This window comes from Peromyscus eremicus, chromosome 13 (genome assembly GCF_949786415.1).
Source record: "Peromyscus eremicus chromosome 13, PerEre_H2_v1, whole genome shotgun sequence".
Classification (NCBI taxonomy): Eukaryota; Metazoa; Chordata; class Mammalia; order Rodentia; family Cricetidae; genus Peromyscus; species Peromyscus eremicus.
The window spans coordinates 52,158,728-52,175,402 of NC_081429.1; the positions used below are offsets into that span (position 1 = coordinate 52,158,728).

The 16,675-nt window shown below is 47.6% G+C and overlaps 1 protein-coding gene across 1 annotated transcript in view; it reads right to left on the reverse strand.

Annotated features, from left to right (window-relative positions):
- LOC131923196 (aldehyde oxidase 2) overlaps positions 1-16,675 on the reverse strand; it is a 114,957-nt gene that overhangs the window by 85,992 nt on the left and 12,290 nt on the right. Inside the window, exons 7-13 of the mRNA XM_059278134.1 lie at positions 15,876-15,959; positions 13,654-13,734; positions 11,419-11,563; positions 9,908-10,000; positions 5,287-5,438; positions 4,422-4,515; positions 301-410 (exon numbers count right to left, since the gene is read on the reverse strand). Of these exons, the coding sequence (XP_059134117.1) occupies positions 301-410; positions 4,422-4,515; positions 5,287-5,438; positions 9,908-10,000; positions 11,419-11,563; positions 13,654-13,734; positions 15,876-15,959 (759 nt within the window). The remainder of the gene's footprint in view (positions 1-300; positions 411-4,421; positions 4,516-5,286; positions 5,439-9,907; positions 10,001-11,418; positions 11,564-13,653; positions 13,735-15,875; positions 15,960-16,675) is intronic.

Below are 16,675 nucleotides of genomic sequence, written 5' to 3' on the forward strand. Positions count from 1 at the left end.
CCTGCGTGTCAGGTAGAGAAGCTCCATCCACAGCCGGAGAGCCTTCACCCATGGGGAAGTGTGACCACACGCCTTCTGCAGGTCACACCCCACAGCTGCAACAACAACCAAAATCCACATCCTGGAGCCGCTAGCTCAGGGCAGTCCCAGAGCCTTGCTGCTGAACCAGTTTGCAGTAGGCCAGGAAACAGTTTTGGGGAACACGGTTTCTTTCCTTCGACCTGTCTGCAGATGTTAGGGGTGACGGGACTACATTATGACAGGGAGGAACAACTTCGAAGCAACCAGCCAGTCTCTTACCTTTTGAGAGTGAGGGATGTACACAGATCCCAAAATCTCCTCCGGTTTCAGGTCTGCGCTCGCCAACCCAGCGAGAAAATGTCTGTTGAGGGGAATCTGCCGTGTGCCTTCTGTGGATAGAAATGGCATTTCGGTACAGCCGGAAGAAAAGCAAGCCAGATCTGTACTTTCAGACGTTGGCTGCCAGAGGAGAAGGTGTACATCCTCTGCTCAGAGTGACTGATGATGCAGAGGTCTGAGTCTGTGACATCATCCTTTCATAACTAAATGAACCATGAGCTGAAGGTCAAGGCTACTGCAGCATGACTTAGGCTAACACTGGATTTACTTTTGCTACTAGCAGAGTAGCACGATCTGCTTTTCACGCTTGCTGCAGTTTTGCGTTCCTGGCACAGACATTCCTTTAAAGTAAACAGCTTGTCAAATATGTCGTGGGCTCAGGTGTTCACCTCTCGGGACCAGAGCACTATCCTCTGGCTTTAAAAGATGGGCTGCACTTTTTAGGGTATAGGATGCGCCCTGAAGAGATCAGGCTACAGCCCAGGGATGACGAGTTCTATCCCCTGCACAATTGGCACTGTGTTGGTTGGAATGCTAGTATTGTGGTAACTGGTTGGGAAACCCCAAAGAAGTCCCTGCTGACCACTGTCCACCTGTCTTGCTGTTATGTCAGTGAGGTGAGCTCCTGCCTTCTCTGCAGTGATGGAGGTCTGCCTTAGCTTTGGCAGAGGTGGGAAAGAGGAGACCGTGAGTCAAAGGTGATTATAAACATCCAGCAGGGCATTGCTACCATCACATTAGCAGAAGGCCCTGCCCAGGGACCTCGCCATCCTGGGATCCCCTGAGTCTTGGCTCCTTGACTGTTTTGTGGGTTACATTGGAGTCATCTCAAACTACAGGCCTGGTGCCCTCAGAGAAAAGCCTGGCTCAGTCTTCTGTGCCCTCCTTCCTACTAGGCTTCATGAGAAGCCAATCGGGGAGTAGGGCCTGGGCACTTTTTCTCAGCCCCCAAGTCCCTCCCCACCACCTCTGAACTCTGAGCAGCGAGTGACAGTATCAAACACCTTCGGGAGCCCAGAAGTCCACAGGGGCAGAGGCTGGGGCTCCTTCTTCTGTATCCCTGTGCCTGGCAGGCAGCTGTGAGTCAAGATCTGTTGAGGGAGTGGGTGGGACAGAGGATGGCAGTAATGGATGGGTTGTCAGGTCATCCGTGAGGGAAAGGGAGGGACGTTTGAGAGCTGGAAGCCCTGGAGACAGGGCCATCAGGGGAGCTCGTGAATGGAAGGCAGACTGACAGAGGTTCACATCTGCTAAGGTTTGAGTGCTAGTCTCCTTCAAAAGTCAGGGCCAGGAAGATAGATGGCTTTGTGGGAAAAGGGACCTGCAGCCAAGCCTGATGACTGGACTCCAGTCCCTAGGACCCCTCTGGTGGAAGGAGAGAACTGACTCTGGCAAGTTGTCCACGTGTGCACTGTGGCATGCATCACACACACACACACACACACACACACACACACACACACACACACACACACACTAAAGATATAACACATTAAAAACAAACAAACCAGGGGTGGAGAGATGACTCAGAGGTTAAGAGCACTGGCTGCTCTTCCTGAGGTCTTGAGTTCAATTCCCAGCAACCACAACCACCTGTAATGAGATCTGGTGCCCTCTTCTGGCCTGCAGTCATACAAGCTGTATACATAATAAATAAATAAACCTTTTTTTTTTTTTTTTTTTTTTTTGTTTTTTGTTTTTGTTTTTTGAGACAGGGTTTCTCTGTGTAGCTTTGAGCCTTTCCTGGAACTCACTTGGTAGTTCAGGCTGGCCTCGAACTCACAGAGTGCTGGGATTAAAGGCGTGCACCACCACCACCACCCGGCAAATAAATCTTAAAACAAAAACAAAGACAAAAACAAAAAACAAAAAACCTTATCTAGTTGGTGGACTTTAGCAGCCATTGTAACAATTCAGAGCTAGCTGGTGTGCTGTGGTAGAACACTTGCCTCACATGCACAAGGCCCTGCCTGCCCTGAGGTGGCTCCCTGGCGTGAGATGGGTGACATGGCTCCACGCTCGGAGCTGGGATTGGTGACAACAGAAGGGTGACTGGCTCCTTTTGTCCTTTCTTGCATTTCTGCCTTCTGATACGGGATGATGGAATAAGAAGGCTGTCACTGCATTCTATCATGTGACCTTGGAGTTTCTAGCCTACAAAGCCAGATTGGGGGCGGGGGGAGTTGTTGTTGATAAATGACCCACTTTCAGTTTTAGCCTCACGGACCAGCTAAGCTGGAGTCCCATCATTTTCTGGACAGGTGGCCTTGTGCTGGAGGTTGAGCAGTTTGGTGTGAAGTGTGTAAAGTGCCCAACACAGCCTGGTGCATGTTTAGCCTCTTGTCAAGGGGTGTTCGAGCTTGTGGAAAAGACCAGAGCTTTGTGAGTGCACAAAGGCCCAGGGGAAGCAGGGAAGGTGGATTAGCAGGGAGCTGCCTTAAGGAAATGCTCCATTCAGCTGGCAATTAAAATGAGTCACTGCTTCTTCCTCCCCATAGGGGTGTTTGGCTCATAAAGTGTGTGTGTGTGTGTGTGTGTGTGTGTGTGTGTGTGTGTGTGTGTAGGAAGGCAGGAGCCTTGCTCCCTTAGGTTATAGGAATGTACCCTCTGCGACAAGCTGGGTCCCCCTTCTTTTGTGTGTCTACCTCCAAGACAGGGTCTCTCTACATGGCCCCGGCTGTCCTAGAACTCCCTCTGTAGACCAGGCTGGCCTCGAACTCACAGAGATCCTCCTGCCCCTGCCTCCCGAGTGCTGGGATTAAAGGTGTGAGTCACCACCACCCAGCCCTCACTCTGTTTTTTAAAAAAGATTTCTTTTTATTATACTTAGTTATGTACAGGTGTCTATATGTGGTCATGTGCACGTGAATGTTGGTGACCACGGAGATCAGATTCCCTGGAACTGGGGTTACAGGCAGTTTTGGGCTGCTGGACATGGGTACTGGGAAACTCGGGCCCTTCACCACAGTAGGCCGAGCTCTTCCTTCCCTTTAAAGGACTGGTTTTTCTTTTTAAAAATGATATATAATATATAATTGTCCATCTCTGTGACTATGTGCTATGAATGCAAGTGCCCACAAAGCTGGCGGTGTTGAGTCCCCCAGGAACCGGAGTTGTAGGCGGTTGTGAGCCACCTGAGGTGGGTGCTGGGAACTGAACTCGGGTCCTCTGCAAGAGCAGAGTGTCCCCTTAACCTCTGAGGCAGCTCTCCAGGACTTTCATGTTAGCTTTTGCATATCATTCCTGGTCAAGCAGAAACACATGAACTAACAAATGAGCTCTGAGCATACGGTCCTGTGTGTGTGTGTGTGTGTGTGTACGCGCACGCGTGTGTTGTCAGTGTGTGTGTGCGCGTGTGCATGCATGTGTGTATGTGTGTGTGTGTGTGTATACGCGCACGCGTGTGTTGTCAGTGTGTGTGTGCATGCATGTGTGTATGTGTGTGCGTGTGTGTGTGTGTGTGAGCGTGTACGTGCATGTGCATATGTGTGTGCATGTGTGCATGTATGTGTGCGTGTATTTGTGTGAGTATGTGTGTGTGTGCGCGTATGTGTGTTGTCAGTGTGTGCGTGTGTGCGTATATTTGTGTGAGTGTGCCTGTGTGTGCATATGTGTGTGTTGTCAGTGTGTGCGTGTGTGCGTGTATTTGTGTGAGTGTGCATGTGTGTGCATATGTGTGTGTTGTCAGTGTGTGCGTGTGTGCGTGTATTTGTGTGAGTGTGCGTGTGTGTGCGTATGTGTGTGTTGTCAGTGTGTGTGTGTGTGTTGTCAGTGTGTGTGTGCGTATGTGTGTGTTGTCAGTATGTGTGTGTATGTGTGTGTTGTCAGTGTGTGTGTGTGTATGTGTGTGTTGTCAGTGTGTGTGAGTGTGTGTGTGTGTGTGTGTATGTGTTGTCAGCAGGCAGCACCTCTGCCTGTTGTCACAATGCCCTTCCCTCACGACAGGCACTCCCCATGAGAGTCGATGATCCAGGCTTCTACTCAATGCAATTCCTGAGGAAAACTTAAGTGTAAAGAAAAGAGACAAAAGCTCTTTAAGAGATGCTCGGAGTGTAGCTCACCTTCTGACAGCAGGTTGAGGGTGGCATTCCCCACAGAGAGAATAGGATTCAGGTCTGAGTAGCAGTACCGGCTGATGATGTGTCCACCTAAGGACTGAGGACAGAGTGACGGCTTGGTTAGTGTCTCGGGTCTTCTACCGTCCTTACAGACATCCATCTGCCTTTGATCGTCTGGGGTCTTGGAAGGGTCAAGGCGTCTTGGCCATCATCTGTCATCAGGGTCCATGACTGTTGGAAGGCAGCTCTTAGGCTCGCTTTGTTGCACCCCATCACTCCTTGAGAAGTGCTTTCAGCCCCTAAACTCATCTGCCACCCTCTCCTCGACAGGCTCTAGTGAGTGTGGTCATTGGGAATCACATGAGAGTTTTCACAAGGACAAGGTCCTCTGCTGACTCCCCAGGCTCCAACGATCTCTCCTACACCGCCCAGCAGATGATGTCGGACGTGTCTACGTGTGCTTGGAAATCCAACCACACACGACTCATTCTGCTCCTTATGATGGTGATTCTCCAGCCGTGGTTTGAACAGTACATAGTAAAAGGTTGCCCGGCTTGCTTTAGGTCTTATACTTCTGTTAATGAAGCCCAAAATTAAATCAGACCTTTTGACAGGCTTGTCAAAAAATTAGCAGAATGATGATGTCCTTTGCGACATGTGCTGCTGCTCAGTTACTGTGTTGGCTTTCACCTAGAATTTTACCGAACATTCTAATACATATCATTTGTTAATTTAAAAATATTTGTTAATTGGCCTGTCATTTTAATCCACGGAGACCTTGCGGCATGCTACCTCTGCCAGTGCCCATCCTGATATCTCAATGAGGAGAAACAAGTGTGTGCCCAGTGACTGACCGCAGGAAACCCACCGCCATGTTCCGGATCTGTTGTCCTGCCAGGCTCTGGAGGTGTTTCAGGAGAGCTTGGTAGGTCTGCGTTTTCTCCTCCGGGAGTTCAGAGATGCTCTCAGCCAAGATGTCCTTTACCTGAGCCAGGCTGCAGCAGGCTCCAATGGTCAGTCCTGGAAAGCAGGTGGTTTTCATTGGCCACATAGGAGGAGCAGAGCTGCCATCACCGAAGTAGGGTCTCACTTAACATTTGGTTAGTGGTGCTTACTATTGTGGCTGGTTAGGGGGTCACCAGATCAGCTAAGTCAGTCTCTGGAATCAGGCTCTCTCTCTCTCTCTCTCTCTCTCTCTCTCTCTCTCTCTCTCTCTCTCTCTCTCTCTGTTTTTGTTTTTTTCTTTTGAGCCAAAGTCTCTCACTGGCTTGGAGCCTATTAAGTAGATTGGGCCCACACCCATGGGCCCCAGGGGTCTTCCGGTCTTCATCTCCCCAATATTGTGATTGCTGTGTATCCTAACTTGTCCAGATTTTTTTTTAAAAATGTGAATTCTGGGGACCAAACTTAGGTCTTTATGCTTGCAAGACCCAGATAGCAGAGCCAATTCCCCCAGCCTTGGGCACAGGACTTTTAAGAGGCCCCAAGGTGGTCTTCTGTGTAGCCACACTCATCTTTTGACTGGTGTTAAGAAATAAAGACAGGAGAGAAGGAACAATGGTAATAATATGCTGGTGGTAGACCCTACTAGAATCTCCCATGGACCTTCTGAGTGACCATGATTGCTATGTGGGTAAGTGGAATAAATCTGATAACATTAACCGAATGGCAAAGGCCATTTGGCTCCCTAGGTTACAGTCTAAAAATCAGTAAGTATTTTTTTTTGGAAGAAAGGAGTTTTTATGCCAACTTGAGAGCAGTGAAGGAGAACAGTGAGTAAAAATGATGACTTCTCCCTGGCTTGACGGTTCTCACCGGGTTCATGGTGATGCCAGTTTGAATCTGACATGATACCACCGCTCTAAGAATCCTCTAGAGGAATTGCTCTTGATGATTCTTAGCCAAACGTACATGAACCATCAACCCAAGTAATGAACAAATCAAGTTTCTATTTACTTGCCTCCATATAGTCAGGAAACGAAATAGGCTGTGTGTGACCTCTTCACATTAAATTACCCCAACTTTGTGTGACCTTTTAGTATATTCTGGTATGAAAACATTTCAAAATATAGCAGCTCAAGAATTTAGGCCAAGATGACCCAAACAGGAATCAAAATCCGTCATGTTTTGGCTTCAGATTTTCCACCTCTGATAATCATAACCTTCAAGAGGGACCCTGGCCAATCCAAATGAATACATCCCAGGGAAGCAGCTCCTCAGACTTCCCATTGGTTGGTGGCATGGGGTGTGGGGATGTTCTGGGCTCACAGGAAGGGGTGAAGGGAGCTGTGGGCATGCACCCAGGAGGACTGGGACAATGCTACTTGCCAACTGGCCAGAAAGTAATCCAGCACGTTGACAGCGGTTGGAATTCAACTTGTGAGGATTGGCGGGGATGTGAGCAAGAACTTGAGGATTTCCCCTCAGTAGGACAAAAGGCGCCACATCAATGTAGGAAAGTGTGTGGTCACCCAAACCATCGGAGTTGACCTCTTAAAATAAATCCTTTACCCCCCTCGAGTTTTCCTAATGAAACCTCAGCGCACAGGGCTTAAGTCAGTCTCGCTTGTTGGGTACTAACTGCCGCGGGTCTGTTTTTAGCAGGTTTCAGGTTGGGCTGTGATTTTTCTCTTGTTGATTCATCTTTGAGAGCGTCCCACCCTCCTACATAGCTATATTTTATCAACATGAAATGATCTTGGCACAGAGCTTCCCCCGTCTTTGCCAACACGCCCCCATCTCTCTCCCACCACGTGACTAGCCTCAGCTAACTTCCTGGATGGAAGAAGACTGGCAGCTTTTGATTATCCTCATGCCAAACAAATCTCACCTAAAACTTGTAACTAAGTTGTCCCTCCTTTGTCCTGTCTCGGCATCTCATAAAAGATGCTCTTATGAGATCTGGTCCCCCCTCAGACTCCCCACCAGGGGCCCGTTGATTCCTCATCCCTGTGAGTTCTATTGGTACCTACTCTTTACCTTCTGTAGCCAGATAGAGCGGTGCATGCCTGTAACCCCAACTCTTGGGAGGTTGAGGCAAGATGATCATGATTTTGAGACCAGCCTGGGCTCTCTAAGGAGACTGTGCCTCAAAAACAAAATCAAACCAAAGCGAAACCAAGTATTCCCAACAATAAACTAAAACTCAAATCCTAAAATTCCTGCTGTACCTTCGCAGGAGCCTAGCAGAGCTAACATTGCTCCTTGGCAACCGACTCATCCCTGAAGACTCTGGCCCTCATTAGAGAAGAAGGAGGACACAAACATCTTACTAGTATTTAGGCTTTACACCGAGACCAGAGCGGCCCATCCCCGCCTCTTTTGGCTTTTTGTTTGTTTTTGTTTTTGAGACAGTCTCTGGTAGCCTTGAATTCCTGGTCCTCCTTCCAAGTGTTGGGATTGCAGGCATGAGCCCACGAGCCACCACACCCTGCTCCTGCTTCTGGTTTCCACTTAGACGGGAAAAAAAGACAGTTCACCCCTCCAGTGAGGCACAGAATGCCAGCTGTCTGCTCTATTGCTCTGTCCCCACAAGAGTTTAAACTCCAACCGAGGCCAGACAGACCATCTGGGCCTCTGCTGTGCCCTCTCCTTTGTCCACACCGCCACTTTACACTCTTTCTATTCAATTCTGTCTCTGGCCACAAAACTTAACTTGCATTCTGATGGAGTTGGGAAGCTCTTCAACTTGTTTTGATTCTCAAGGGTTTTAAAAGTTAACTCAATGCCTCATGGGCCCGTCAGGTAAATATGCAGCGATGCTGGGCCAGTTCAAGGTAAAAATTTTTGAAAGAAAACTAGACGGAGCCAGCCGTGGGTGTGACATGGGTAAACGTGCAGTTGTTTAAAGAAACCTTTACGTCACAAGTGGAGCTGTCTGTCACAGAGCTTTGATTCCTGGGGGTGCTGGTGTGAGCTTATCTGGTTTCAGTTCTTCCTAGCGGTGTCTTCCACACTCTGGGCCACAGGAAGTTTCCTGATGGCCACTGGAGGGCACTCACGCTTCAGCTTTAATGGAGCCAGAGGCAGCGCATTGCCCCAGACTTCAGAGCCTGCCTGGCTTTCCTCTGGCTGAGGGACCATGCTGGGCAGTTAATGTGAAAAGCCACTGGACAGGCACCCCCCCCCCTTCCCGTGGCCTGGGTGATGGTAGTGGGGCTTCTGAACTGTGACTGGGTGACCTTGTAACCTGATGACCTTGGCCGAGTGCATTTTCTTTTTGCACCTCATGTTCATCTTTAGAGGAACTGGGTTATGGTGCAGAGTTTGAATTGTGCTCTGGGGACTCATATAAGGGACTCAGAGACAGGAGGGGTGGCGAAAGTGACCCTCTCCTTCAACACAGCCACTTATTTTCATTACTGTTTTAAGAATTGAAGACTTGACACTTGGTGTCAGAGAGGACCAATGCTAACCAGGAAGCAGGAAGGCTAACCAGTGCTTGGCTGGAAAGAATAGAGGGTCTCCTGCCATGTTCATCGGCTTGGACTGGTTATCTGGATCCCAGACTCCGTGTTCTTCTGTTTCCCCTCTGCCCACAGCAGGCACAGTACCTGGGTTGTTCCAAGCTAAAGCTGGCCACACTCCTGAAGGGATCCCATCTCTTGCAAATGTCTGGGTTGGAGCGGGGATTAGCAGGTGCACAGGTTTTCACTGAAACCCGCCTTTGGCTGATGATAGAAGCCAGAAGGTAGGACTCCTGGGTGGCAGTGACTTGTCTGTCTTCAGCCCCCTTCTTGTCTGTCAAAGACCTCCATAAGTACGCAGCGACCTACAAGCCACTCTTGACTAAGTCTTTAGTTCTGACTGACTCCCTGTTGCTCAAGTTAAGGGTATCATCACTACCATTGCAATCCATTACATTCAAATTCCTGACCAACTCATTCACCCCCACCTCCCACCCCACCCTGAATTAATTTGTCAGCCACTGGATAAGCATGCTTGCCCAAGACTAAGAGCTCTGGGCAATGAAGAAGGGAAATAGTAAGGCCTGTTTGCTAGAAGGTTTGCCATGAGTCTTGATTTCAAATCTTGCACATTTCTTTCTACTCTGTGGGTGTGACGTTACTCTGCACTAGTGGGCTTTGGAGGGTGACGTAAGTGAGCAGGAGTGCTTGCTGGTAGGTGTTTGTCCCATTTGGCCCCTCAACCATCGTTCCCACAACACAAGTAGCACATGAGTATCAGATAATATTCTCCACCTCTCCTCTCTTCCATCCAAGTGACTCTGTACATTTATTGTCTCTGGGATACCTGGCACTTGTAAGAGTCCTGAAAGTGAGCACACGGTCTCTCATGGTAACATTTAGAAAGCTCATCTTCTCCTTCCCAAAGGCTTTGATGGTGAGGTTTGCAGAAAAGAATGACAAGTCACAGACGGGTCTCCTAAGAGAGATGCGTGAGGCCGTTCTGGTGTACTCAACAAGTGTAAGGCTAGTTCATGCAGGGGTCGCTTCATTAATATCTTACTTGAAGGACCAAGAACTCACCATCACTGTTCTTAGTCACCATTCTTAGATCAGGAATTCCAGCAGGAGAGAGGAGAATTGGGTGAAAGTGTCCTTGAGATTTCATGGCTGGTCCTGAAGGGGGAAAAAAAAAAGAATTTTAGAGACAGAGAAAACGCCTTTTCTTTTACATTGAAAATTTCTCATTAAAAACATTCAGATATAGAGCTTAAATCTTGGTAATAAATGTGTATAGATGCAAAAGCAATGACCATATACCCCTCTGCCCAATGTGTGTATTCGCTTAGTTATATTTTTGCTACATTATACCAATGGGAAGAGAGAGTGTGGAAGGCTTTTAAAACTCCCTTTCGCAGAAGCACTTGGAGATGCTTCTAAGAATGTGACCAGGCATGGTGGTGTACGCCTTTAATCCCAGCACTCAGGAGGCAGAGAGTTCGAGGCCAGCCTGGCCTACATAGCGAATTCCAGGCCAGCTAAGGTGACATAGTGAGACCCTGTCTCAAAACCAGTAAATAAAAAGCCAAACCAAAACAAAACAGAGAATGTTTGTGTGGCTCAGTGGTAAATGTGTGAGGCTCTGGGTTTGATCCCAGCATGGAAAAAAAGAAAGGAGTATTTATCAAACTGTGGGAACCTGGAAATAGCTGAAGCTCTTTCAATAGCTGCCTTCCCATGATAGACTGGAGGGGCAAACCATTCTGTGCTGTATCATGGAGCAGGACTCAGGCACACGCAGAAAGGGGGGATAAGTCTCAGGACAGGAGTGTTGACTGAAAACCACGAATTCCAGACGAACAGTGACAGTCTATGGAGTGTGTCCAAAACCAACAGACATTCTGTTTAGGGACTCAAACGTGGTAATTTCAAAAATGAGTAAGAAACGGACCAATGGACCAACCCAGTTCAGCTGTAGGGCTCCATCAAGAGGGAAGAGAAAGGAGGAGCAGTGGGGTACCCCTTCTTTTATTTCAGAGGCCAGCTGTTGAAACAGTGATTACAAATTTGTGGGGAATGCTGGGAACCAAACCCAGAGCTCCGACAGGCTAGGCTATAGCATTCTCCCGTTGAGCTATGGGTGTGTATGCGAAGCAAAGTTGTTAAAATGGATGTAGGCACTCCCTAGGTGTATTTGTTAACACATTCACAGATATTTTATAACATTCTCTTATGTCTACTCAATTTTTAACTTTAATAAAATAACAAGGGACAGCCAGGTGGGGGGTGGTGCACACCTTTAATCCCAGCACTCAGGAGGCAGAGGCAGGTGGATCTCTGTGAGTTCGAGGCCAGCCTGGTCTACAGAGTGAGTTCCAGGACAGCCTGGGCCACACAGAGAAACCTTCTCATACATTTACCCACCCCCAGGCATCCTGAATACCACTAGGGTATGTGTCAATCAACTTTGGAGATCACTGGATTTATGAGACAGGATGAATCTTTCATCTCTAGAAAGTAGGCCAGGGATGGGGCAGGGACCAGGAAGTCCAGCCGGGCATCAACAATGGAATGAGTGGGCTGTTGTCGCTTACCCAGAGATGTGTTGCCGGAAACGAGAGGGGCTTCAGGGTACTTTGCCTTCAGCGCCAAAAGATCTTGGAGGGTTCCTGGGGTGATCCAGGTAATTCTCTCTCCATAAAAGGTCAGGGTTTGCTTTTCTGGGTTCTCAGCCATCCTCTGAGGACAAATGATAGGAGATGTACCTGTGTGCATAGTAGTCACTCTGTGCCATATCGGGTCCTGGCTGGGTTGTGTCCCTCTGGGAAGATTTCAGAGTTCCGGGTCTACTTACCCAGAGAGACACTCACTGTGCCCACTGGCTAAAGTAGGCCTTTTGGGAACAAGTGATAATATAAGCTGGCACCTGCCACTGACTGCCTGGTGTGGCTAATTTAGCATTAATTCAGTTTCACAACTTTAAGATCACAATTCCGCTAATGATCTTAAATTAATATCCTCAGTCTCCATTTCCCCTCTAATATTCAAATCCTTTCTCGGTGAGTTCTTGATGTCTGTCCCCTCTTAGATGTGTCAGGGGCCCCTCACATTTAATTTGCTCCAAACTGAACTCCTCAGGTCCAGTCCCTCCCTCAGCCCTTGAAACGGAACCCCTAAAGAAAAGATGGCCCACCCCTCTGGAGGTCTTTTTGTCTTTGTAACTGGTACCCTCCAGTTATGCACAGCTCTGCGGTCAGGCTGGACTGTTTTCCCCACATCACGTCATACTCATCAGCAAGCTGTGTGGTTTTCTCCCAAAACATATCCAGAATCCCGTGCCAGAGGTCTAGTCTGGTCTAGCCACTGGCTGTCTGGATGGCATTCGTCCCCTGATGGAATACCGTCCTTCTTCTTGGCTCAGCCGCAGGAAGGATCCTGATATGACGTCTGAAGGAGCTTGTCCCTCCTCTACACAGCCTCCCTCACAGCGGCTCTCACACAGAGAGGAAGCCAGGCCGTGTCAAGTCCAGCATGGCCTCTGCCCTCCCCCGTCACTGGGCTCTGTCAGGCTGGCTCAGCGCCATCCTTGGTTAGGGCAGCTGTTCTCTTGCCTCTAGTACCTTCACACTCACTCTTCCCACAGCCTGGATAGTTAGTTCTTCCATCACATCTCCTCACGACTGGCTCCATCCTTCCTTCTAGAATTTCCTCAAACATTACATCCTCAGGAGAGTCTTCTATGGCCATGGCGCTGAAAATCACAACCATCTGTAGCCTAGCTTCATTCTCTGCTTGGTGATTTTTCTCCTTAGTACCTCTTATTTGTTAAGATTACACACACACACACACACACACACACACACACACACACTCACACAGAGTAGCTCTGGCTGTCCTGGAACTCACTATGTAGACCAGGCTGACCTTGAACTCACAGAGATCCACCTGCCTCTGCCTCCGGAGTGCTGGGATTAAAGGCTTGAGCCACTATGCCCAGCTTACATTTATCTTTCATTTATTATTTTACTAACCATCCATCTTTCATACCAGATTATAAACTCCCCTAGCACAGTATTTTTTGTTAACTTTGTTTCTTGCTGCATAGTTAGTACTTAAAACAGTGCTGGTATGTAGCTGAATGGATATGTATTTTTGAATGAGTAAGCATACCAGAGCTCCCCCGGCAAAGGGACTGGAGAGGGTTAGGAGCATGCACTGATCTTGCAGGGGACCTGAGTTTGGTTCCCAGCACCCATGTTGGGTGGCTCATAACTGCCTGTAATACCTTCTCCAGGAATCCTACACCTCTCCGTCTACGATGGGCACGGGCACTTAGGTGTACACACTCACCCACAGACACACTGGCAAAGACATCATTAAAATTAGAAATAAAAGAGAGGAAAGTATTTTATAGAAAGGGACATGGATGCCTGAGAAGGAGGGTCGATATACGTGTGGAGGAGGAATGGAGCGGGGCACCCCTGTTTCTGGCAGTCAAGAAACTGCCCCCCAGACAGGACAGAGGAAGCTGCTTCTTGCCGTCAGTGTAGTGTAGTTCCTGGAAAACCATGACAGATGCTTAGCAAAGCTGAATGGCCTGGACAACCAACACATTCCACAGTGACGAAAGACATGGTGGGATAGTATTTAAAAAGCCCCAGCTAAGGCCTAGGGAAGGTCATCCAGGGCTGTGGGGGGAAGTTGATTTCTGGATCCTAGCCAACCCTTCTCCAATTTGACATGTCACCCGAAGGATAAATTGGAAGGATAAATTGGATTTATCACCGGATATGTTTAAAGAAGCACATGAAATAGCCACAGCGTCTTACCAGGAGTTCTGGGGGAAATATGAGCTCCTGGGTCGGGTCCAGGGGCCGGAACTCCTCTTTCACAAACAGCTCCGTGCAAATCTTTAAAGAAGCAGATGGCTGTGTCAGTTCAGCTTGATTGGAGACAGCACTGGAATTCTTGAAGAAGTTAGGCAAGATGCACGAGTCGCTCATTTTTTCTGTACAGGGAACTCACTGTAGCCCAACAACTTAAAAGAGGGATGTGATTGCCAGGGAGAGGATAATTAGCCACGAATATGATACTAAAGGAAAGAGTGTCATTAACTCTCGCAAAGAGCATCCTGGGAAATGCCAAGACACCCTGTGAAAACAATCAGATGTTAAAGAAGCTTGGGGACCTCCACTGTGATTACTGTCCCCTCCTTAGCCAATCACGGTTCACAATCTAAAGCTCTGGGGAAGTCCCATAGTTTTAGGAAAAATGACTCTAAACGTATCTTTCTTCTTAAATACACACGACACTACTGTTTCTCGAGTGCATTTATACATATTAATGTTGTTTAATCTTTGTGATAATTGTATAAAGGAAGTTATAATCTCCATTTTGCCCACCAGGAAATGGAAGTGGAGCAGAAATCGGCCCATCTGTCACCCTGCCTCACTCACATCTGCTTGGATGGACACGTGTCGCCAGGAGACGTACTTGAGGAGCTAAGAGAACTGAACTGTGGAGTGTGGGATGCAGATGGGCGTGGGTGGGTGGAGAAGAGGGTGACAGACATTGGGGGTTGACAGGTCTGGTTCACTCTTAACACCCCCTCCTGACCTTCCCACTGGAAAGGCTCTTAACCTTTCTAAAGAGTAAATGGAGATGCTTATTACGAAAGGTAATTGTGATAATTAGGTGAAATGCTCTGACATTTCCCACCTCGTCTTTTTTTTTTTTCTGTCTCTCTAAAGCCATGTGAGGTTCCAGAAAGAACACACAGTTACTCCTTTTAAAGGTTCTTTGTAGGGCTGCAGAATGAGATTTTGCAGGCCGATATCTGACCAGTTGGTTTTCGTGTGAGAATTAGCCTGGGCCATACTTGGGGTTAATGATTTAGTTCTAAAACCTAGAAAAAAGATATTGCCTGAGAATTAAAGTGCCAGACAATGAACCAGCACTGAGAAATGAAAGGTTCTAAACAGGTTCTAGGCCAAGACTTAACAGTTGTCCAAATGGAAGATGGTCAGAGAGGAAGGGGAAGGGACATCACGGGCAGACACCTAGCCTTGAAGCGGAGATACCCTGTGTCTCACTCAGTACTCAGCCTTCTCCACAGAATTTCCCATCCTAGTGTGTGTTAACTGTAACGAAAGGATGACATTTTACTTTATAATTGTGTTTCTCTTTATGAACAAATACCGAGGTGTATTCTTGCTTAAATACATCCATAGCCATTTGGCTTAATGTAAGTCAAGTGGTACCTAAGCTCAAATGATGCTCAAATTGAGCTTTAGGTTGGGAATGGACGTTGGGATGTATCGACTGTATTAAGTGTTGATCTTCTGTGAGTCATTATTGGTGTGTACATCTCGCCTCCTTGGGGTCACACCCCTCTATTCCACTGAACACCTTCTTTAGACTCAAAAAAAAAAAAAGTGTCAGTGAGAGGTGAGTGTGGACAAGTAGGTTTGAAGGACACAGTCATAGATCAAGAGGATGAGGGGTAGTTTCCCCAGGCCTGCCCTGGGCTCTTTCACAGCATTTGTGGTGGGTAGTTAGGATCTCATTAACCTCTCTACTTGAGTCCTGTGAGAACTCGGTGGTGGATCCTTTTGAAAATGAGTATCTCTGGGGGGGGGGGGGGGTAAAGCCAGAGCTGGAATGCTGAGCTGGAGTGGGTGCCATTATCTCATCCTTCGCTTCTGGAGGTGGCAGTGGTGTCTCAGCTCAGGGACAGAGGACGGCTGTGTGAGCAGGGACAGCATTAGAACTCTGTTTCTAACTGAGGAGGTGACTCATCCCTCATGCGGTAGAAATTTTTTTTTTCCTGCCATCTAAGAGGTTTTTGTTTTCCTTTTGTTCCAGCCTTTCAGACTATGAAGGGGAAAATCAGACTGTGGTCTTTGAGCGCTGTGCAAATTACCTGGTTCTTGTAAGTGCTTGGGGAGGCTGTAAACAAAATGGGGAGCGATCCCTCGATCGCACATGCCCAGTTCCAAAGCTTGGGGCAGCATTAAGAAACACACACAGAGAATAAAATAGAGGGACTCACGTCATTTTTGCCTCCAAGTGAATCGTCTTCTTTCTGATCCAAGCAGCATTTTCCTGGTCCTTTCTGCTGACAACCATTTGGCTCCTGAGAACATAAAGTGCTTTCTATGAACAATACTTTTGACAGGCAAATAAGGCTGTGCCTTGAAGGTTTGAATAATAGATATGCAATTTCAGGCTCTGAGGCCACATTCTACTTAGAGGGATAACACAAGGCTGTTCTTCCTTTGCTTTGTTTATTTTTATAAAATAATACGAAATATACACCATACAAACATGTTATATAAAACAACACAATGCGCAGAAATCTAAAAGAAGCAATCAGTACCCAGTTCCTCCGGCGTTTTGTATTTGGGAGTGAGCTGTATTTATATCTTAGATTTCTATAGCGTACTCAGTAGAGGAATACTGTTCGTTGCAACTAGAACATCATGTTCACATCTGAGTTATTTTAGGGTAATTTCTAGTGGTTAAAATAATATTTTATGATATATTTCAGGGCAACCACAATACAGCCACTATAGGACAGATGAGATTTGGGACGTGGTTCATTATAATTCACATGGAACCTCTAAGAAAGAGAAAAATAAAATGCAAAAGGGAGAATCACTTGGATGAGTTGACGGCGGTTATTTTCCAAGCGGTTCCCACTCGTAGCTCTCCCGTTTCTTGCACACCGCCTCCTTGTTATTTTCTTCCTCAGATGGCTTCTCCCGCCTTGCAAAGCACTTCCTCCCAACTTTGAATTCACTGTCTTTCCTGGTGTTTTGAGCTGTACTTGCTAACTCTGCCCAAGAGGCA